This window comes from Plectropomus leopardus, chromosome 2, assembly GCF_008729295.1.
Source record: "Plectropomus leopardus isolate mb chromosome 2, YSFRI_Pleo_2.0, whole genome shotgun sequence".
In the NCBI taxonomy this organism is placed as follows: domain Eukaryota; kingdom Metazoa; phylum Chordata; class Actinopteri; order Perciformes; family Serranidae; genus Plectropomus; species Plectropomus leopardus.
In genome coordinates, this window is record NC_056464.1 from 6,873,080 (window position 1) to 6,896,589 (window position 23,510).

Here is a 23,510-nt window from a genome sequence, read left to right on the forward strand (position 1 = left end):
ATTACATACAATATAGCCAACAGCAAGTAGCATTAGCCTAGCCCATTTTCTTTATGGCAATGGTCATTTACTTCAGCAGAGACTTTTAGCGTCCCAGTGATCTCCCTCCAGCCTGCTGACACTTTGTCATTATAGTGAAAAAGTAGGTTTCATATACATCATTTCTCGTTTCAGTTTCATAAATCAGTCAGTCCTCTTCCACAATGGAGCTTTCAAAGTGAGCATCAGATAAAAATAGAAACATAGTGTCCGCAAAAGTTCAGTTCACAACAGCTGCTAAAATTAGATGTCTTTCATGTTGCTGATACCGGCTGACTTGGCTCTGCAGTAAATTAAATATGACCTGTATGACACAAGTTGCTCCATTGTTGAGTTTACAAGCATGATATCATATTAATCACGCTGTCATATTGCTTATTAATAATGCAATTTGAGTTGGATTTAGCACTGTGACTTACACTGCTTTTAAAATTGCCTGAATATGACATAATGACAAATGCCAGTTCTACCGGATTGCATAAATCAAACCGGTTTAAGCTCATACACAGGACCAGACCAGAAAAACTGACCCAACTCTAGCCTAAACTCATCACATGTTTTTGACGCCTAAATTCAACCACATGTTTTTGCAACCTGTTCTCAACTCGAAATTTGTCAAATACCGCCCCTTATGCAGTGATTTGGGCATTAGATCCTGCTGAGAAAGTGTCCAGACAGAGCCATTTGCAGTGTGCCTTCATTTCTCATGCACTTTTGTTGCCTAAATATAATCACTTGCTTTTGGTGTAATACCACCATGCATTTTTGATGACAATCCAGCATTGGTATCTGAAAAACTTCAACAGCAGATGCAGAAGGATACCTACAGTGTATGTAGATGTGGATGTCCACTAACAAAGCCACAATATGCAACAACTTGGAATGAGAACATTTTGGTTGTTGTTGCCCACACCTAACCACACGCTTTTATTGTTTGAATCAAACCATGTGCTTTTGTTGCCTAAACCTAAAAGTTTGCTCATTGTCTGCATCATGTCTGTGTGGAGTCTCTAGTCTAGTGAGATGTTTAGTGCTTTTGTCTTTGCAGATTGCATAACTCAAACTCTATTTCATGATAAAGTAGAGCACTTTGGATAATTACAAGCGTTACAGCTTTAGTTTTACTTTCTCTATCTAGGAGCAGATATCCTCAGCAGCAACTCCATTTGCCCATCTTTTATGTTCTTAAACATTTCATGCATGCAGTGTGGATATGGCCAGCTGGCGTCTTCATCCCTTACACCAAGCTATTTGCACATTAGGGGTGCACACAGTGTATTAGCCATGTGCAATTTTCCTGGTGGGTGCCCTGCTCTCATTCTCCTCATTAGCCTTTCCTTCTATGCATCTGCACAAATCCCAAATACACTATTCAAACAAGTCGGCTTGCAGCGAGTGTGAACAAAAGCTGCCAGGAATATGCACTTGGACTTTTATCCTACCTTTCAGTTCTCTGCAGGATCTCATTCCCTTTCTTCCACAGGCTAATTGCTGGGGGCGAGGCCTGAGGCTTGCATTCAAGAGTGACTTCACTGCCTGAGCGAGCTTTTAGCAAGGCCCTTAATGGACTTTTGGAGAAACTGGGAGCTGAAGCTGTGTGGTGAAGAGCAGAAGAGAGGCGTGAGATTAAAAAATATAGGCAAGCTGTACCTTTGCAGATCAGCCGTGCTGTATTGAGATCGACTCTCCTTCAGCTTTCAGAGGGAGCAGCTCAGAGATCTCAGCATGGACTCAGCAGAAATACCTAATGGGCTTAAGGCTATGGACCCAACCTGCCAGCCCACCCTTCAACTACACACACACACAAGCTTCAAACCGGCTCTTGTCCAACATTTATCATCACATTTTGTCAGCCGTCATTTGGACACCCAGGTGTCATCACATGCATCAAGATGGGATTGAATTTCTCATTGAGCCAGTCAGATGGAAGTCATCAAAGCATTGCAAATAAATCAATACCCTCTCTACATAAGAAAGCATGCACAATGCCACAAAGAAATGCATTTGTAGTATCCAAATCAATATGATGAAACGGCCAGAAGTAAAATGAGACACTACATCAGATTCATATTTTTTGCTGCTGGAGCCCATGGTGACATCAAATGAGTCTGCAGACTGATTGCTGAGGAGGGCCAAAGCAGGCTGCTGGTTTTTATCTCAGGAGATGATCAAACGCACACACAGATAAGCAAGATAAAAGCAGAGGGAGGGATGCAATCTTACCTAACACCATTAGTTGGGCACCGGAATAAATAATGCCATGTTTGTTTTCAGCCACACACTGATACATCCCGGAATCTGACAGGTTTAACGCAGCTATAGAGAGGGCCCCGTTTTCGATTTGTACCCGGCCCTGAGGAGGAAAGAGAAACAGTTCTGCATATCCATTGCAAGGCCGGCCTATTATGTCCAAAAGCACAGCAGCAATTACTGGTGCACCATAAAGGGAGGAGGACAGCATGAGAGGAAAAATAGGGGGGGGGGGGGACTTAAAGAGCCTTGTGGCATAATACGTATGTTCCGCTTGAAATTGGGGAATAGATGAGGAGGCAGTGGTGGAAACTTCTAACCTGCATCTTAGATACACAGCAAAGAAGCATTGTTGACAATAGCACCAGATGCAAATTAAAAAGTCATTTATTTTCTGGGGTCGTTCAGCTGGAAAAACTAGGAAGACAGCTCGGATGATGAGTTAGACTGATTTTTAACCCAGTGAGCTAATCAGAGATCCTCCATGCTACAGAGGGAGTGGCTTCTTGCAGTGCCATCTTAATTATAGAGACATATAGAAAGCTAGAACTGAGAAAAATAGAATATTAATGAGGTAGAAAGTCACTTTCCACTACACTACTAACCTTCACACTGTATCAAATCTAACTTTGTAGCACATTTCTAAAAATTACTATATTTTTGCACTCTTCTGGTTCATTGCTGGTTTAAAGGGGTACTCCATTGATTTTACACATATTAGGATACAATATTTGGAGCATTAAAATAGCAGCACACAACTTTTTGCTCTGTCAAGATATAGTGGAGTAGTGGCATGCTTGGGCAGAAGATGTAGTCACGCTGCTTCTGTGTGTGTTGTAATCCAAGCTTCTCTGTTTTTTGTTGGGATGGTAGCCAGTGCAGAGGGTGCACATTTAAGAGCATGTGATTCCCTGCACTGGCTTGGTAATCACAGCTTCTCTACACTGTTCTCATATGGCAGTTACCATTTCCAGTACCATTGCTGAAGCATAGCACATACTCTTCAGTTCGCTCCAGGTTAACATTGTTAGCTTTGTTAGCCCTATTACCATTGTAAGCATTGTTCACATCGCTACCTAAGCTCATTCTCAGTCTCCGTCTATCAAATACCGCCGCTTTGTAAGTGATGTCTGCAACAGAAACTGTCGCAAAGAGGCATTTTTCATGGTGGTTTGATACTTGCCGGGAAGCAGCTGTTTGCAACTCCACCAGCAACTACTGTAATATTAAGAGCTTGAAAGTCCCACATAGGAAGGGCAGGAGGGGTGATGGATGGGTCCAACAAACCCGAACTTTCTCTCAGCTGCCCACTGTTTGCTTCCTGTGTGAATGTAAAGTCAAACCATTATGTTTTTCTCTAGAATTAGCTATGGGGTTTTTTTTGCACATGGAAATACACATAAAAAGACTATATGTATGTAACAAACAGAAATTGAACCCTGCTGAAAAAAAGTTTTCATCACATTGTGCAAATCCCATTACAGTAGACTTAACTGATTTCTGCCCTTTTCTTTCCATACTACCTCTTCATGACACTGCTAATTTTTCTATACTCAAGGACATTGATTTAGTTTGAGTTTTACAAGAACTTCAATTGATAAACCAGTTTGAGTGACCATCACAAGCTGATATGACCAGCTCAAGCATCAAAGACTATTCAAAAATATAATTTAAGTTGGCCAAACAAGCTGGTCAGCCAGCGTAACCATCTTAAGCTGGTCAAACTGTTTTTTTCGGCAGTGGAATTACATCATCCAGGTATGTAACGTGATGCCATGGGGCCCAGAAACACTTTTTCCGATTGACTTACATTGGGAAAGACAGATCTGTAAATCAGTGGATATATTTTTGTGAGCATCAAAACCTCAGCGAAACAACTCATTTCAATAACAAAATTTAATCCATTCAGTCTCATAACATTTGTGAAGTCAAGTTTAAATCATTTGTTTGCCATTGAAGGTATCAGGGCGCTAAACCCGAAGTCAGCTGCAGAGATTACCTGCTCTGAAACAATCGGCCAAGCTCAGCCACTGTAATTCTCTAGTGCTCATACCCTAAGGGCTCCATGATACAGGAAATCCAGGTGTGTAAATACCCCGAAAAATACTGTTTTTTGCTTCATGTGCTACTGAGCAGCTCCCTATAAGAATGAATGAGCCCTATCTCCATCCTGTATCCAAGTTTTCTTTATACATCCATGCATAACACAGATAACATGTTGATACCAGGTGTGGATGAGCCCTACATTTTACAATACCGCTGCAAAGTTTCTAAATCTTTCTGCAATACAATGAAAGCACAGTGCAATATCACTGGAGTACCCCTTGAATTTTGTAAGCAGTAATTCTACCTAACAAGTGGAAAATGAATGAGCGGTTGATTCTTGCCATCAAAACCAGTTCCAATTAAGAAACCCTTCCAGAATATAGTTGACAATTGATCTCTTCAAATTTTCTTTACAGTTCTGATTCAGTGTAACTAATGAGCAGCTCTATCAGCATCCAGAGGTATTGTAAGTAAACATTCACTACACTGCACCACAGTTATTGAGATTTTTCTTACCTCAGCCATGACCTGCTCCCCATTCTTGAGCCAGCTGTAGGACGGTTTAGGCTTTCCATTGGCCTTACACTCCCAAAAGAGGTTTTCCTCGATGGACAGAGCTGTGTCCGCCATTGTCTGGAGCCAGTGAGGTTTAGCTTTGGAATAAACGAGAGGATTACCTTTTTAAAACATGTGTTTTAATTATAGAGGCAGTGGATTAGTAAAGAGTGGTATCAGAAATCATAAATCCATTAAAGCAGCCTTGCATTAAATCATCAAAGTTTAAAGTGGATTATCAGCATAATGAGGAGTACAGGCTGGTAAACAGACTGGAATATTGAAATTCGGAGCCTTTGCAAAAATATTAACGTTTTACTTTTCCAGCCTGGATGCATGGCCTGTACTGCAATTTCATGGTAACAAAATGCCACTCACGTTGTAGACAAATAGGTTTTCTATCAAACAAATGAGATTAAAGCTGCTGGTCACATGCATGTTTCCTGTACAGTTCAGATACATATTCATTCCAGCTTCTCTTTGCATCAATGTGAAATGGTTCACTAACCGTGGAATGAAATACGACCCCGTGCAGCATTTTTGCCTCGCCGATTCTCCGCCATACATTCATACGTCCCTGCATCCTCCTGCTGGAAATTAGGGATTTCAAGGACAGCGTTTGAGTTCTTCATTTTCACTTTGCTGGGGAAAGGGATGCCACTGGTTCTCCTCCAGCTTATATCTGGGACGGGGCTGCAAAAAAAATGAACAAAGAAAAAAAAAAGTTCCCATGATGGCAACTGTCAGTCGCACTGATCAAAGTGTGATTAAGCACGGTAGAAAAGTAGTTGAAGCGAAAGCCTTGTGAGTTATTGCTCCCTACAAATCAAACTGCGATCGCTCTGATTTCAGAGGCTCTTTAAAGAACTTTGATTTCTGCTCCCTTGTCTTTTCACGCCGCGGCCCCTTGCTCTCCTATGGATTGATGAATCTGAGAATGAGTAATGTTACGCTTGTGCATCCTTAAATCATCTTGAGTAGCTCTAATTCATGCACAAATCAGCCTACAGCTTATGTCACACACACCCACACAAACACACACACACACACACACACAAACACACACACACACACACTCTCACACACTAGGCTGACTTACTTTCCCAGAGCGAAGCATTCCAGTTTCACCACCGACTCCTTTGCGGCTGGGACTGAATCAGGGAAATGAACTTCTATTTTGGGTTCATATTCACCCATTACTCCTACAAAAGGGAGACAACAGACGACAAGCTTTTTACATTAATGATGAACAGCACACATTATACATGTGTTGGATCAAAGAGAGAGCACTAACGCAGCAGGACAGCGAACACAGAAGTCTTTATGCATGCAGAGCAAAAGTGACCACTGGGCTGCTAAAGACAAAATCAGAGGTGGCTTATAAAAGATTCAGCGAACACATCAGGGAAAAGACTTGCTTGGTAGAGATTTATCACCTGTGGCAATGTGACTTCATTTATGACTTTATTTATATTCACATCACTGGGCCGGGTCAAAGACTCCTTCCCACAGATAGTAGAATGCCCTTTGCTATTACCAAGTACAACCCCACAGTCTGGCAGCAGCAGCTGATTTGGGGTCCTGTGCATGTTTTCAGATTAAAGGTCACTACAGACTTTGAAAGGCTGTGATAAGTGTTTGCATCTTACACCCAGCATGAAAAACATGCAGAATATACAACCACATGTCCTTAATGCAAAATCCACACTCCGATCATCCCAGTGTTTAGTTAGTAATGATCTGTGACATTTTGCTGTATAGAAACGTCCACACTAATCCAAATTCGATAATTTCAGCTTGACAGTTCTTTTGTGTTTTGTGCTTCAAAGCGATCTGATTGGAATTATGGCTTAATAGAGATGCACATATTTAACCCTTAACATCTGTATCAGTATCAGTTTTCTTGCGCTGCATTCAGACACCTTTCCTTAGCACTTAAACCTCTGACACCTCAGAAAATTAATTTCTTTTAAAAACATTGGGGTAAAGGCAATTAGCAACTTGACGAGAAATGTCTGGCAAATTGCAAAAAAACATAGTAAAATGCTAAAAGAAAATGACCTGAAGATCTGCCGGGAAGATTATCAGATATTGCCAAAAGAAAGAAAGAAAGCTGCCCAGAAAATAATAATTCTTATAATTAAAACATTTTAAATTATGTTACATTTTTTTACCTCTATTTGAGGTCATTTTCCTCTGTTTGTTTTTGTTTTTTTAACTTCCCTTTTTCTTTTTCTGTTTTTTGTGGTAATTTTCTTGTAACGTTTCACTCATTTCTTGCTTATTTTTTTGGCCATTTCTCGTTAAGTTGTTCATTGCCTTCTTCCCATGTTTTTGAAAGAAATACAGCCAATTTGTGTAGGTCTCAAAGGGTAAAAGACTCAAGGAAAACCCTGTGCCACAGTGTAATAAGGAAGCCTTTGAAATCAGTGCCTTCATTAATAGTTAACAGATTATTTATTGATGCTTTATTGATGAGTTTTAGGCTATTAAACAACCAACATCTGGGTTGCCCATTTGTGAAAAAATATTTGGCTGGTGCATTCTCTAATAGAGCAATTTCAACTGTTGCCAATCCACTGATGCTGTATATTGTTATGGAGTTCTCAGTTTTTAATACGCCATCAAATCAGCAGTTACAAATGTTGACTATGAGACCATCATGCAACAGGATTACTCCAGCCAAAATAAAGGGATTTGGGACTTAAAGAAATACTTCACCTCCAAAATGGGCATTTGAAAATAGATCAGTCATGCCTTGTTACCTTAAATCCATGAAGAAATATTTGTTTCTTTCTCACATGCCTCCATGGAAAACGGTGAACAAATTGATTTATTGATTAATTTTGTTTACATCTGTTTACAAACTCCCACAACTCATGCAGTACATTCTAAGTCTCATTTATCTAGTCGTATTCTCAGAACACATGCATTTTGTTAAAAAAAAAAAAAAAAATAGTCATTAGTATTGGAGTCTGGCTTTGAAAAAAGCATAGTTACGTGCCACTTTGGGTTCTATTTAAATACTTATGTTTTCCGTTTTTTAAATGTGGTCCCCGCTCAATCAATATGTTCCCCCTTTTTTTCGTTGTGGCATGCAGGAAAACAAAGGTTTTCTCACAAATTCAAGGTAACAAGGCATGAATGACTGATATTTAAATGGACATTATGTGGATGAAGTATATATTTAGAATGAATGCCATCCAGGGAAGTGGGAGGCAATGACCAAATCTCTCTACAGACAGACAGTCACCTGGCAAAATACACAAAACAGCTTTTGTAGTATTTCCCACTATAACAGGTGTCACCAGGACTAGATTTTACCATGATGACACACACACAAACACACATACACAGACTCACAAGGTGAAAACAGTACCAGCCACCGCTAAGATGTCATAGCTGCTAATAAGTCATCAGCAAACATATTGTAGTCCATAGAGGGTTGTACTGGAAGAGGATAAACATGGTATTTGTTCTTATGATTTGTTTAGAGCTAATCTTTAGAGCTTTTTTATGTGTTGCCTGGCATGTAATTGGCCTTTAGTAACAAGTAAGAAAAGCCTTTAGAAAGCATGCCAGAGTAGTAACCTACCAAAATACTATCACAATGCTGACCACAGTGTGTGAGAATACAAACACAACTGCAATGACTCTGTTATGAACAGATAAAAAAACAACTTTTTCCAACAGAATTTTAATGAGTGTATAGATGGAGCAGGCCCTGCCATTTTGTTGAAATATATTCAGTGATATGAAACGCTGCAGGGAGAATTGAGACATCCAATACTCCGAGCTGTGATGCGGCAAGTCCTGTCAGCATGTAAAGCTAACTTTAACGTTTACTCAAGCAGCTTATGTGCAGCGCTGACAACAGTGTCATTAGGGGTCATCATCAGGTGTCATGCGACTTACAAACAGTTTTTTATTACTACTATAACTGGCATACTACCTTATGTAGCTGTTATCAATGCATGCAGTAGTGAAAAATCACAATGACATTGTTAAAATAATAACCTAATGGTCTGACAATAACATTTTGTTTACAACCAAATCACAATCAAATTGCTCTGTATAACCTAGATATAACATCCAATAACCATGGATAGAAATAATGATGTAATAAATATGGATTATTTCCAGTGTCAGTCTAAAATTCAAGAGTTCCTTCCCTTATTATACATAGTTTAACCACTTTTTTTTTTTTTTACCTTTTTTAATTTCCTGATCATCTTTGAAATTATTTGTTAAAATTTTTGTTTTTTGTTGGTTTGTTTTTTAATTTTGTGCTTTTTGGTTTTTTGTCTGTTTAATTTTGTAAGCCTCACTTGTTTTATTTTGTGTCTTACCTACTATCATTGTCACATTTCATTTGTTTCTATGTACTTGAAATTGGCTGACTGGTGTTACTCTCTTTGCTGAATGGTACAGTGGGGATTGGTTAGCAGAAAGATTGAGGGGTGGGGGTGCACATGTTGTATCTTTTTCCAATTACATCTGTGATAAATTCTAGTCGTATGACTTTAAATACAAATAAAAAGACCTTGAGCAAAAAAAAATCATAGCTAAAGGCTTTTACCGTCACTTCTGAGGACCAGTGGTGTAGGAGAGCTGAGCACCTTCTCCCTCGTGACAGTGTTATTAACCACACAAGTGTAGTTTCCGACATCTGAGGGCTCCACTTTTGCAATGTACAGACTCCCGGTCTCCTGAGAGATGAACCGTCGACTGTCTTGTTGGACAAAGTAGGGGTATTCATTGAAGATCCATGCAAATGTCAGCTCTGGAATAGAAAGGAAAACAATTAAACTTCCAGCAATGGTCGCAAAGCTCAACTGATTCCATACATATAGTATTAGATACATCACCCTCTATATCTGAATGGCTGAACCAAAAGAAGATACCCCACTGTGGCCTGAAAACGTTAGCATATCGTGCCATTTTCCTTCCCTTATCTCCGTTTCCTTGGGAAGAGATACCAAGACATGGCAAATGTAATAGCTATCAGTGCAGAAGAAATGAGAGACCCAAGGAAAGGGAGCGAAACAAAATGGATTACAGCGCGTCAGTGGCCCTCCCCTGACACATGGCCTCCATTCCTTGGGTCCCTGAGTGACTTGGTTGGTTCATGGGAGGCCCAAAAAAAAAAAGTAATGGACGGATGGATTGAAGTAGGTGCATGTTGTGATGCCCCCTCACAAGCTGCAGGTCTACCATATGAAAAGAGAGACCTGCCATGATGAATTACTGTGTCATTTTGATAAGCGCACGCTGCACAGATTTGTGAGGAGACGTTCGGTGTAATCTACCAGTACAGAGGTGAAGGGCTCAGAGTCAAAGGGTATACGCAATGACTGTCAATCATATCCGATGCCCCCTCAAGGGAACGCGGCTTTGCACGGGATCGCACGTCCGAGCTGGGAGCAGCGATGCGGATACAAAGCTCCTTCTGATTAGGCAAGCAGGAGCCACGAAGTTCAGACTCAGCATAACCTCCATCTGAACCGTGTAGCTGTAATGAGCAGTGATAGAACTGTAAGCAACTGTAAGTCAAGTGCGGAGTGCAGATACAACACGAGAGCTTTTATGCAACACAAAGAGTGACTTATGTGCTAAAAAAATGTAAACAAATGTCTGCAGCACGATGGAGCACAAAAGTGACACAGCAACAATTGCTTGTGACAATATTGTATTTATCATATCTGTTGTAATGGATGTTGTGTTGGAGGAAAAAGCTTTTGCAGAGCTCAAAGTCACCAAAGTGTAATGAGAACCAGGAGGGATGCCTTAGCAGGTGTCAGATAAAGTTCACTTCAAGGTTATGTAGCAAATTGATGCTTTCAAAATTCAAGAGAGTGGGAGGAACAGAAAGAGAGAAGAGAGAGGGAGAGGGAGAGAGCCAGAGCGGGAGCAACAGGGCGAGAAAAGAAGAAAGGGACAGCAAGCTCACACTGCTTAACTTTCATTCACTTCTCAAAATGTGGAAGAAAAAAATAACACAATAGCACCATGGTTACAGCAGCCAACCACGTATAAGCCTATGTCAGAGGAAAGCTGTCAAACTGTATTTCACACAGAGTACTCTGACCCATTATCCCATAGACCAGCTGTACAATGCACTGTGCTACAAACTGTTCTCTTGTGAAGGAAACTGGTTGTTCTAATGTTCAAGCTACTGTATCAAGGAAACCAGCGAGGCAGCAGCCATTGTCCATGTCTTCAGAGAGGTGGGGCCGAGCACGCTGCGTCTTTATCTCTTAATTGTGGCCTCTCATTTAAAGAATACATTTTTTAGCGTCTTAGTTGATCATTTAAACCATCTTCTTTTAATATGTGGAGGTGCATATGTATAAGGCTACAGCCAGCAGCTGGTAGGCTGTGCTCTGAATAAGGGCATTATTCAAGGAGAAACAGTTTGGTCAGCCTGGCTCTGACCGAAGGTAAAAAAAACCCTGCCTACTACCATCTTTTTTGCTCAACCCATAAAACACCAAAAAGTAAATACAACAAGTAGTTTTACAAAGTTTACAACCACCAAACAAAAAAGTTAGTCCAGCACATAACTTCCCTTACAACCACAACATTAGAAGCAGGCATTAGCTCTCTCTTCGCTCTAGATTGCACTTAAGGAGGCTACAGTGTGCAGACCTTTCTACATGTTGTTTACTGCTATCTTTTATTGGTCCAGCACCTTTCTTAAATGGTTTTTGGATTTACGCCACAACTATGATTTTTTTAAAGAAAAAGAAAAGAAAAAACTGGAGCCATGACTTTATTAACTCGTTCATTTTTCACAGTTTCTCTTCTAATACACTGAGCAGAACTGCTGATAAGAGCGAGGGCTTTAGCATCTCCAACACCGATTTAACATTATCAATTGGTGGAAAAATAGCCAGCAAAGGCAAACAGTGTTGGTCTCAACGCAAAAACTATAACATCAGACATTCACTAATAGCCCAATATTCACCGATGGTCGACTGTTGGTTTGGTGTGTCAGGGTCCTTAGGTGCCATAATATCTTGTTTTAATGGAGCACAGATACAGGCCTGTAATTTAATTTACCTAAAAAATCTTGAATTGAATTGAAAATCGCAATTATAACTTTAAAATAATAACCTATTGGCCTGACACAAAAAAACAAACAAAGCATAAACAAAAGAAGAAGCTTTACAGAGTTTATAAGGAAGTTACTACTACCAAACAAAAAGGCAGTAGTAGTCGTCCAGCACATAACCTCCCCTACAACCACATAATGTTTTTATGCTTTAGTTTTTGTACCGGTTAAACAAAAGAGTTATGTGTCAATGTTTTGGCATCAGTGATGACGTACACACAAGGAAAACTGAGTTTTTGGTTCAGAACGTCAATTGTGCACTGTTGTGCATTGTTTAAGCGTCAAAAATAAGGTTGGGTACCATTCACATTTAAACCAATACTGCAATTTGGTACCAGTTTCCAATGGTACCTTTTACTTAACTTTCTTTGTAATAACAATGTAATTTTTGAACAATCTGCCGCAGTGACATAGTAGACTAAAAATCAGTTGTGCTCCTCTGCTCTTTTCTAGTCACACAAAGAGCAAATCTTCTGTCTTTGTCCATCTGTCTGCTTGTGTCTGTGTATGTGTGTCTTCTCGTCTAGCATTGATACTCTGCTATTACCAAAATAATACTGCATACTGGCGCTGCATGGATCATTGTAGCACACTGGGAAACCACAGGAGCAGCCAAAGAAGTCGCCAGTGGATCAATGGAGCAACAGAGCGGCCAACGGAGCGGCCAACGGAGCGGCCAACGGAGCGGCCAACGGAGCGGCCAACGGTGCTCCGTTGCCAGCCTCAAAGATGTTTTGCTGGTTTCCAGGCTTTAGGGCAGTTTGTGGCACTGCCACCTTTGGCCTAAAACCGTCATTCTCACCCAGATGTGCTCCCAGGTAAAATGAAACTGAAATTTGGTATTCATGGATGGGTTGTAGCACGGATCTAATTCAGTTGATACCCTTAAAAGAAGTTCAGTACCCAACCCTCATCACAGATGAGGCCACATTTCATGCAATGGTGAACTTGACCAAAATAGTCCTGGCTCTAAACCTTGCTATGAGGACTTTTAACATGTTAACAAACAAAAAAACAGTTACACTTCAACTATACAGAGGAATAGAGGCATCAGAAAGTGCTTCATAGGTCACTGCTCCAGGCAGCCTTTTGAAAATAGCTTTTTTTCAGGCTTCTGTTTGGTCAACATTCTCTTCTTGTTTGTGAGATTGGCCAACATGGCTTTAGGGTTACAGTTATAATGCTGCCTGTTGGTTTGGCATGCTCTTCAGTACTTCAATTGTGTTTTTGCGTTGTCATTTGGATAGAGACTTTTTTATAGCAGTGCTTGTCTGGAAAGGGTTTGAGAATGGTGGAGGAAAAGCCCTGTTTTTAAAAATACCTGTGGACTAGGCTTAAGACTAATTTGAGAAACACACTGCTGTAATGAGAAAAATAATAAGTACAGAAACACCCGAGTAGGGATTTGCCAAGAAGTAGTACTATTCAATATGAAATAAGGGGATAATTATTAAGAGCATGTGTACACATAAATGAGCGTAAAAGCGGAATAAGTTATGAGTGTGGCAGTAATCCTTTATCAAAGGTTGCCATGTGAAACCAGAGGAGAGAATTATACTCGCTATGAGTCATGTTTAAATAAGAAGCAAAAAAAAGAAAGAAACATACCCAGACAGAGTAAACTCACCTCCAGAATGTGCAGGTGGTCCACACAACAGAACCACTCCTTGGCCCTCCCGGACGTTTACAGCGCTCCTCACTGTTTGAGTTTTGAAGTTATCAAGATCTGATGAGTCAAAAAAGATCGAAATCGAATTAGACTGCATCATAAAAAAAGACAATCAGCAGCAGCAGCATGGAGATGAATATCAGACAGTGAAAAAAGACTATCGTCTGTATTCTTAAGTTTCTTTGAAAGGGATAGTTCAGAAAATAGAAGACATAAGTTTTCCCAAATTCCCCTCACTGATTCACTGAGGCATGTTTTTTGATGTTACATTTTGAGCACTGGGACTTTAATAGGGCATCATTGATTGCCCTGGGACACCTCCTGACAGCCTCCGACACTTTCAAAGGCATCAGGGGTTGCTGATGAAATAGATGGACCTGCAACACTACACTCCAGCACCAAGAGGAGATTAGGCTGAAATGGGATGAAATGAGCAGGACTGGGGGGGTGTTGAGGAAACGTTTCGCACGGACTGAGCAAACACTGGGGAGCGTGCATGACAAATGACAGTTTGCAGTGCCAGCAGCAATAAGTAACATCATTATTAAATGTGGTGTAATCTTGCACTTAAAAGCATTAGCTTCCCCATCAATAGTCTCAGCACAATCTATCCCTCGCAAATGAATGAGCACTTGCTGGCAGACAAAACCTAAACCTGGGATGATAAACCACCCCTGGCTTCATGACTGATGGAGAGAAGCTGCCGCAGTCCGCTCTGTACTCTGTCTGCACCCTCTGGCTAACAGCCTAGAGTAAGCCTTCCAAACACAAACAAAAGAAAGTCAGTGTGACCGATAAGGGAAATTAGGAGAAGGAAGATTATGGAGAGAAGTGGGACAGAGTGTGGGTAAGATTAATGAGCAGCTCTCTGATGACCGCAGTGGAATCAAACAGAGCCAAGTCACGGCAGGACACCAAGGAGGCCACAGGAGGAGGTGGCTGACTTGAAATACAGGCAGAGGCAACGTCCTTCTGATCTCACCAGGCTGCCTGACCAAATAAAAAGTCTGTCTCCTGAAGACTGAAAAAGCATCGTCATGACAGCTGCTGATAATTATAACAACAATGCTTTTTCGAAAGGTGAATCAGAGAGCTACGAATAATCACACAGTGGACGAGGAAAGGATAACAACTTCACCAAAGATTGTGCAGAACGGCACAGAGGAGGGCAGAGATGGGAGCTGGGCCTCGGAGCTGGAGGGGATACACTTCTGTCTTCTCTGGCCTCTGAGCAGAAGAATAATGGGCTTCACTGGAGTGAACTGACCACACACTGTAACTCTGAGAGCTAGAGGCCAAACTCACTGTAGCTGCAGTGATTCCATTGTAAGCAGAATCCGTCTCTGCCATAAAAGAATGGCCGGCCTGGAGATTACAGAGAGCAACCATTACGGCCCAAAGATGATTGGTCTGGGCAATGGTGGCGCTGTATAGACATTCACCGTTTTATATTGTGTTTTGAGCAAAAAGTGCTTTTACTGTGACAAAATGCAGCTGTCTCAATGTATCTTTGCCATTTCAAACAACAAAAACAAGTTCAGAACTCTTCTGTTGCGCTTCTTTTTCCTATTAATTTTAATAACACTGTATTAAGAAATTGCTGAGAAGTGGGTACAGGTTGACATCATTACAACAAAATCCGACAAGGGCAAGGAATGTCAGTAGTCAGACCACCAGACAGGGTGTAAACAAGCCACACTATTTAAAGCATTGTTTATTTATTTATTTATTTTGGCCACTAATGAGTAGTAGTACAAGCTGTTAAGACAACACAGACGTATTATCACCTTGAAAAGCTGATATGGTGTTTGCTGTGGTGTTATGGTGAGATGGTGTTTGCTTATTTACACATCCAGCAGTGGAGCAACCCGAGCAACACTTTCATTTCATTAGAAATCCTGTCTTTGGCCAGGCGACAAATTCAAGTCCAATATTTACTCTCTTCTTGCTCTGTTTTTGGTCTCCACCAATTCTTCATTAAAATACCTCATTCTTTGACTCTCAAAAATGTTCCAGTATGTTCACCAGCTAGTGATTAACTGTGTCTGTCTGTTGTTTGGTGCTAAAGCAGGTGGCGTACAGTGGGTTTATCATTACTAAACACAGCTGCCAGCTGGGGCTGAAGATGACACTGATTAGAGTGCTGAGACTGAACCAAACAGGACAGTTGAGGGCCATAAAACCAAACAAAGCAGCAAGCTGAAAGACGCTAAAGGGCTCTATTGAGCTGAGGTGATGTGTAAATTTTTTCACTATGAGGGACACATTTCACACCATGCACAGTCACTGGATCCATTGTTAACATAAATAAAATGATTATTGCAGCTTTTAATCCATTTATTTGGAGGCAAAACCAAAAGTAGATTCCCCCAAAATGTGTATCAGCAAACTGTGAACACACAAAACTACAGTCAATGCAGTGGACAAAAGTTGAACCAGGAAGTCAGTCTGTAAAGTGCACTGATATATCAAAGTGGAGATGAAACTATGAACAATATGACTGTGATTAATCTTTACCAGTGCTATTAAAGTTGATATTTACTTAGATTTGCTTGGAAACTAGATAGTATTTCACTTTTTTGGCAACAGGATGCAGCCATCTTTCAATATGCTACTCAGTGCAATACTGACAGGACTCATCACTGTTGTTGCTTGTTCACCAGTAGGTTGTTGAAGTAGACTTGGTAAACTTGGTACTGTAGACATGTTTTGTTCTTTCATGACTCTTACATTTGTGTGTGTGTGTGTGTGTGTGATCAGTGTTACAGTACAGGACGTCAGTCTTTGGCAGTACTGCTTAACAGGTATATTTTTATGTAACTCACCCTTTTACTTGTTGTTAACGCATAAAGTTGGTCATAATGGATGTCACAACTTTGAACGACAGGTGTGTGCCATCTTTTGACAAATCACTACTACGGCAGCTATTTGTTTGGGTAACTTAACCATGGAGTAATTCCAAATTTACAGTATAGTATTGGTGTAGGTGTAGGTGTAGCTGTTTCTATTGGTGTGTGTTTTCAGTGGATGAAAGTTAATTGTAAAGTTTTGGTTGCTTAAAAAAAGTCTTGCTAAGCGTTCATTTGAACTAATAAGCCCTCTAAGGAATCTGATATTCAAGTACATTCCCAGGGCATCATTCATGCCAGGTCTCAGCCGAGTCAGGCAACTGGATGCAGCCATCTGATTTTAACAAGGAAACTGTGTTTAGGTTCATGCTGGGCCAGATCATTTTGGTTTTGTTAAATGGTTTTAAGCCTATTTTATTGTAACAAGCATGAGTATTATCACTTTTAACCATAGCTCTAAATACACTGTGTTAACCAAGCTAGCAGTTAGTATTAGGGTTAGCTCCACCCTCTCATCCAAATATGGTCACATTTGGCTCTAAAAATCTGAAATTGTGTTGCCCAAAAACCCAAACTTTAAGTTCAGTCAACAAACCAATGGGTAATAAAGAACGTAGCCACCTACTGGCTTAGTCCCTTATTTTATACGTATTGTCCACAAGGTCAACCTTACTTTCTGTTTTGGGATTACTTATATGCAAAACCTGACGAGGAGTCATTATGAAAGCAGTAAGAAGTAAACAGAGTAACATTTTTGTTTTTGATCTAAGGCAAGAACATTATCAACCATTGAGCCAATTCTGTGGTTAAGAAGTGAGCTCTTCATTTCCAAGACTCGACTGAAGAACAGGCAAGATCTTCAACAAAAAGAGGATGGGCACATAAATGCATAATTGAACTCATAGCACTGGTTATCTAACCTGACACACACATGAAAATGGGACAAGTCAGGTAGCGCTAAGCCCCTTCAGTTCTTTTGATGGTGGGCCACACCTTTTACCGATGCTACATGATGCAGAAAATGTCTACATTTGACTGAACTTCTAGGTGGGAATAATGTCAGTCATAACATATGGTGGCCTGAAGGAGGTGGTTGTTATGGTAAAGCACATATTTTGAGTGAGGTTTTTTGTGTGGTAAAGTTGAAATTATCTTAACTTTTAAGCACACACCAAAAAACACCAGAAAAAAACACAACACATGGCAGCAAGAGAGGAGCTCTCTACAGGCACACTATACCACAGGGAAACAATGGTTTTGGTGGCTTCTCTAGCAACACATCTCGGTGTGATCTGCCCCTTATTCATACACCACCTAATGGGTTGACTTTTAAGTCCAGGCATCCTATAATTTGCCGCTGTCATTTCACTCCATGTGAAAAGGTCTTTCCATTATTAGCTCAAAAAGCACAGGGAATTGGTTTTTTTGGTAACTTTGTCCTAGTGTTCAATTCAATTTTACACTTAACTAGTTTGAAGCACAGTGGTATACTCGTTATTTCTAATAAACAACCATTCCCAAAACATCACCAACTACCTTGTTAAAATATGGCTGTCCCTACCTAGTGAAAGTGAAATATTATCAAGCTTTCTGGCAAATCTTGGTGAATAACAAGTCTGATTGCAGTGCTTCATCTTGCCACAGGTAAAAATCAAACAAACCACACTGATATTGTTGAATGTTTTATCTCCACTTTAAAAGAGCTGAATACTGTGTGGCAACTTAGTCTTGCTGCTAAAGCATTGTGCCACATAAACTAACATTATGACACAAAATGTTGACTGCACACATCCAACTGCAAACAGTGTACTTTTTTATCTTTGTTTCACAAGGGTTTTTTTTTTATCATTAAAGTTTTATATTTGCAAAACTTTTCCAAAACCTAGAGCAGATATTTCTATATGTTTGACTTCATCCCGATGTAAAGTCTAGGCTGAGCAGGACAAGTGCATTTGCAGTGGGGCCAGTGTTGCAATGTTCCTAGATATCAGCAATTAACTTGATGATTACAATGTTATCAAAACTGATGGCGATTGCCCAAACTCTAAAAATAAGACCCAGATTGGATGAAATTACATTTCTCTTCGAGGCAGTATGCAAAAGATGAACTCATCAGTGATACAGTGTGTATGCTGATGCCTTAGAGTGCAATCTCGTGTTTCGTTCTATGCATTATTTCAGTTGTTTTTATTGCGAGCAATGTGAGCTGTGGGAGGGCATGTAAGCCTATAGTGGTTGCAGCTGAATTTTGAAGGGAAGCAAAGCAGCAAAGAAGGCATGACATTTCTATCTTAGGGCAGTGGCCTCATTACACAGAAAAGCAGAGTATCAGCCATGCTGATCTCCTAGACCTCCCTCACTGTGCATTAGGCAAGACAATAAATGTCAAGCGGCTCGGCTCTTCACCCAGTCCCTGCAAGTGAGATTCATTACTGGCTATAGGGATAATGGCAGTCCATCTCCTGAGAGGAAGTGAAATGCTCTCTATCCTTGGGACATGATCAATAGTCAGCAGGCTTGATCAAGGGAGGAGAGGTGCCTCTACAGTGCCTGTCTGGAAGATAGGACCCCACTCCACAGCATCACTTTCCAACCTGGCTTTTGTGTTTCCAGCAGTCAGCTGACAGAGCGGCGCACAGCCTGTCATTGTCTGATACGCGCACAATCTGCTGTATATATTATGAATAAAGAAGTGGCTGGTGATTACAAAGATGCAAACACTTCTTAAGCATCATTTGTGTTTGTCTCCTTTAAAGTGTGGATCACAGGGGCTGGCATATCACTTGGCAAAATATGAGTCAATTCGGACTGAGCATAGATGCTGTCAGAGCTGGAACCACTAATGAGAATCAATGGAGTTCAGAGGCAGTCAGAAGCTGCCTCACCCACTGTGTTTGTTGCATCTGACATTTCATTCAATTACCATTTCCCCTCTCGAAAATCTATTCTCAAGCAATCTAAATGAGAAATTGGAGTAGTGAATGGAAAAAAAAAGAAGGCCCGGGCCAGAACAAGCATATTACACACATGTCAGACTGATGTACAGGAGGTACAAAGAGACGCCAGAGTGTCATAAGTATGTCAGAGGCGTGCCAGGAGCGTGTTAGCATTTGTAGGATCACTTACATGCAAATTGCAGGCTGGCTCTGCAGCTGAGGATGGACCCCCACGTGTTGAAGGCTGTGCACTGGTACACCCCGATGTCCTGGTCCTTGTCCAGGTTGCTAATGATCAGGCTGCCCCCAGACATGTGACGCCGGTAGTCATTCCCCAGATCAATGAGTGTTCCGTTTAGTGACCATCTGGAAAAACGCAAACACAATCAGTAGCTGAGCCCCCTGGAGATGCACGCTCACAGTGTTTATCACAGAGATCGATTTGATCGGTCACATCATGCTGAGAAGATAAAAGGTGAGTAATAAGAGAAGGACTCTGTACTGTTAACAGAGAAATCTGAATGTCCCTTACAGCAAGTTCATTAGAAAAAGCAAACTTTTTGACACTGAGGACAGTTACATCTCCTAGTTCTCGACAGTTTGAGTTTATTCATGTATTTTTATTTTATTAATGCAGGCAAAAACTGTGCAAATCCGCTATTTTATTGATTTTTCTCCCACTTGCATAGTAAAGTGGGTTTATTTCATCTTAGTTTTAATTGCTTTCACTAAGGAGGTTATGTTTTTGGTCCAGTTTGTAAGTCTGCTGGTAGAATATCTGAAAAATCTAAACAGATTCCATTGACATTTGGTGGAAAATTCAGGCCATGGGCTGAGAGCTAAGTGTTGTGGTGCAGATAAAAATACACAAAATTATGCCTCAGTAAACAGTGAGAGGGAGCATTTTGAAAACTGTTTGCTGATTTTAGCCTTAGTAGAGGCAGTGCAATGTCGATCTGTTGGCCAGTCCAATATCTGAAATATCTCAAGAACTATTGGATGGATTACCATAAAACTCTGTACAGACATTCAAGGTTCCCACAGCATGTATCCTACTGACTTTGGTGATCCTTACTTTTCCGGCATCACCATGGGGTTGGCATTGGTGGTTAAGAGTGAAATATCTCAACAACTGTTGGATAGATTACATTAAATTTTGGTAAACATAATGATGCCCAGATAATACAGCATAACAACTTATCAGTTCACTAAAATATGATTCAAAAAACATTTCAGGCAGGAAATATGCAATATAGTAACAAAAACGTGGTTTAAATTTGTTCAGCACTGTCTGGTTTTACAGTTTGGTATGAGTTTGAGTTTGAGAGAGAAAGGAGCAGCTCAACACCAGCCCTACAGCCAGCGAAAATCTGCCAGATAACCTGGGTAGTTGATCTGGGAGATGAGGAGGGAGATCTCGGCCCTGGTTAGATAGGGGGAAGTTTGCCTTAGTTTATCAACATATACTACTTAAATTGTTATGATAAAAAGCTGGTTGAAAATCGTTGAAGTATCCCTTAAATTAAAAGTACTGCAGTATTATAATAATAATAATGTAATGCCGAGTGAGTGCTTTTATACTTTGAGTTACTTTTTCTGATAAAGTATACCAGTGGATTATTATTGATGCAGTAACATTTAAGCTATAGCATTGCTCTAGACTCTTATACCCATTTCCACCAAAATTAGCACATGTATGCAGGTTTTTAAATACTTGTTTAAAAATATGTGATAGACTGGTTTCCCATTGCCAAATTTGTGTACCAAAATTCATACATATCCAATCTATTTTGGAAAGCTACAATCAATTGACCAACATACTACTTTCAGTAAAGAGGCAGAAGTGGTCCTGAGCAGTCCACTAAGGATGAGGCTGGGGTGGTGGATGGGTTTAAAAAACACAGGACTTCCTCCAGAAGACCAGTTTTCAGAACCATGTGAATTTTGAGTCATTTTAAGTTACATTGTCCCCATATTTTTTTTCCTCAACCTAACCACAGTAGCTTTACTTGCCTAAACATAACCTCTGTAACTGTACGTTAATTACGTAACTTTACATTAAGGATGAAACGTCATTTGTGGGCCATGAATGCCAAATATTTTGTGTGCATGTTTGTAGGATATCATACTAATTGTTGCATGAGGATATGCTGGCTGTGTACACAGCTCTTTAGTGGACAAGTATGATTTTCTGTTTATTTTTTTTTTTTTTTACTGTTGAGTCACATTTTACACCATACAATGAAAAACTGGTTAGTAAACAACAGAAAGCATCATGGGGGCCAGTGAAATTGTTACTTCTTTTTTATATCTCTTTTTCATTCAGTCTCTCTCTCAAACTCTGAGCCCACTAATTTTTAATTGTGAACAATGTCTGAGTGCTGCCTGGAAAAAGACTGATGACATGTGGATGGCGCTGGCAAAAAGGTAAAAATTAGTGCATCTACCCAGGTGTTGAATTTCCATCACAGCTGATTGAAGCTGATTGGAGCTGGAGCCTATAAATGCCCATTACTACTGCGGAGTCATTCGACCCCACAGTGATAGTGGTAACAATCACTTTAGTCTCAATACTATTTATTCATAAATTACAGCACTTAGTCGGATTAAAAAAGAGAAAAAAATATGACAAAAGCATCCCGTAATTGTGCATCTTTATGTGTATTTTGAAGGAGATTAAAAACGCCTTAACATTTTGTGTCATTAAAATTACAAATCTAAAGGACTGTGCAGCCCTGGCTGAGTTATGTGCTCTCTGAGTGCTTTCTAATTAGTTCATGTTTGTGCCTTTGTGTTTCTGACTTATTGCTTTCTGACACCTTCATATTGCATTGTCTACAGACCATTTCCTGCAAAGAAAGGTCACGAGATACTTTGTCATGCAAGCTCAGTTCAGGAAGTGACAGCTATTAATCACTCTACCAACAGAGACAAAACACTGAATAATGCTCTTGGCAAACAATGAAAACACTTTATATATTATTCACTGAAATCTGCATTTTCCTGACAGCATTTAAAGGAGATGAAAACTGAGTGATATGTATAAGAGCATGGAGGGTAACAGGGCTTTATCTCAGAGCATTAACAGATGAAAAATTACTTTTCAGTTCTTTATGGAATATAAGAAACAAAGAATTATTGGAATGCTGCATGTAAGTCTGCCTTTGTGACAGGAATGTGAAATGACAATTCCAATCATACAGAGAGAGAAAAAATCAATATCATGTTTTTTTTTCCTCCCGGGCAAACTAACAGGCTGTTAGAATGATGCTTCATGCAGTCTTAAAGCCAGTCATGGCTCTCCACAGTCTCCTGCCTGACAGACTACAAAAGACGAAGCTGTCTTTCATCTTGTAGCTTGCATTATTCATCTTACAGTCGGTGCCAGTCACTTAATCCGACTGATTTTGTCACTGTTCCAACAATGATATTACTTTAAAATATACAATACTTGGCTTGACAAAGCTTATATTTCCAAGCATATATATGAAAACACACACTCCCTTACCGAATATAAAACGTTTTGAATAAAGCACACACTATACGGTTGTATTTTTTGGATGAATTCCCCATTGTCCTTTTCCTCCCTGTTTGTGCCAAACAGAGGATTATTGTATGTGCAAGAAGCGAGGAGGTTAAATGGAAAAGGATGAGAAGCTAGTTAGACTTGCAGCCACCCAGCATGATTGAACTTAATGGGAGAGGAAGGTGGGCAGCCTGGACAGATCACACACCCTTGGAGCAGACAGCTGGCCGGGTGTGATGGTGTCTGCACTGCAGGCACAATCAGTGAGCCACCTACCTGCTCTTGCTGCAGAAACAGCTGAGATAGGCTCTGCTATTAGAGGACATAGGGGAACCTTGTTAGCCTGTTTCATGAGCCCAGAGAAGGTGGATGTGATTTAAAGGTGTGAGGAAAGATCAGATGAGAAATAAGAGGTAAAGAGGATGTACCCAACTATTTAAAGGATGACTGTGACATTTTAATGGCAGCTGTGTCACTCTTTGTCAATACTAGCCGGTTGTGAACAAAATAACTTGCACTTGCAAAT

General features: G+C 40.3%; 1 protein-coding gene across 1 annotated transcript in view; it reads right to left on the reverse strand.

Moving 5' to 3' along the window:
- cntn3b (contactin 3b) overlaps positions 1-23,510 on the reverse strand; it is a 70,014-nt gene that overhangs the window by 22,943 nt on the left and 23,561 nt on the right. Inside the window, exons 4-11 of the mRNA XM_042495342.1 lie at positions 19,649-19,824; positions 13,632-13,730; positions 9,470-9,673; positions 5,990-6,092; positions 5,399-5,583; positions 4,852-4,988; positions 2,263-2,392; positions 1,482-1,632 (exon numbers count right to left, since the gene is read on the reverse strand). Coding sequence (XP_042351276.1) covers positions 1,482-1,632; positions 2,263-2,392; positions 4,852-4,988; positions 5,399-5,583; positions 5,990-6,092; positions 9,470-9,673; positions 13,632-13,730; positions 19,649-19,824 — 1,185 coding nt within the window. The remainder of the gene's footprint in view (positions 1-1,481; positions 1,633-2,262; positions 2,393-4,851; positions 4,989-5,398; positions 5,584-5,989; positions 6,093-9,469; positions 9,674-13,631; positions 13,731-19,648; positions 19,825-23,510) is intronic.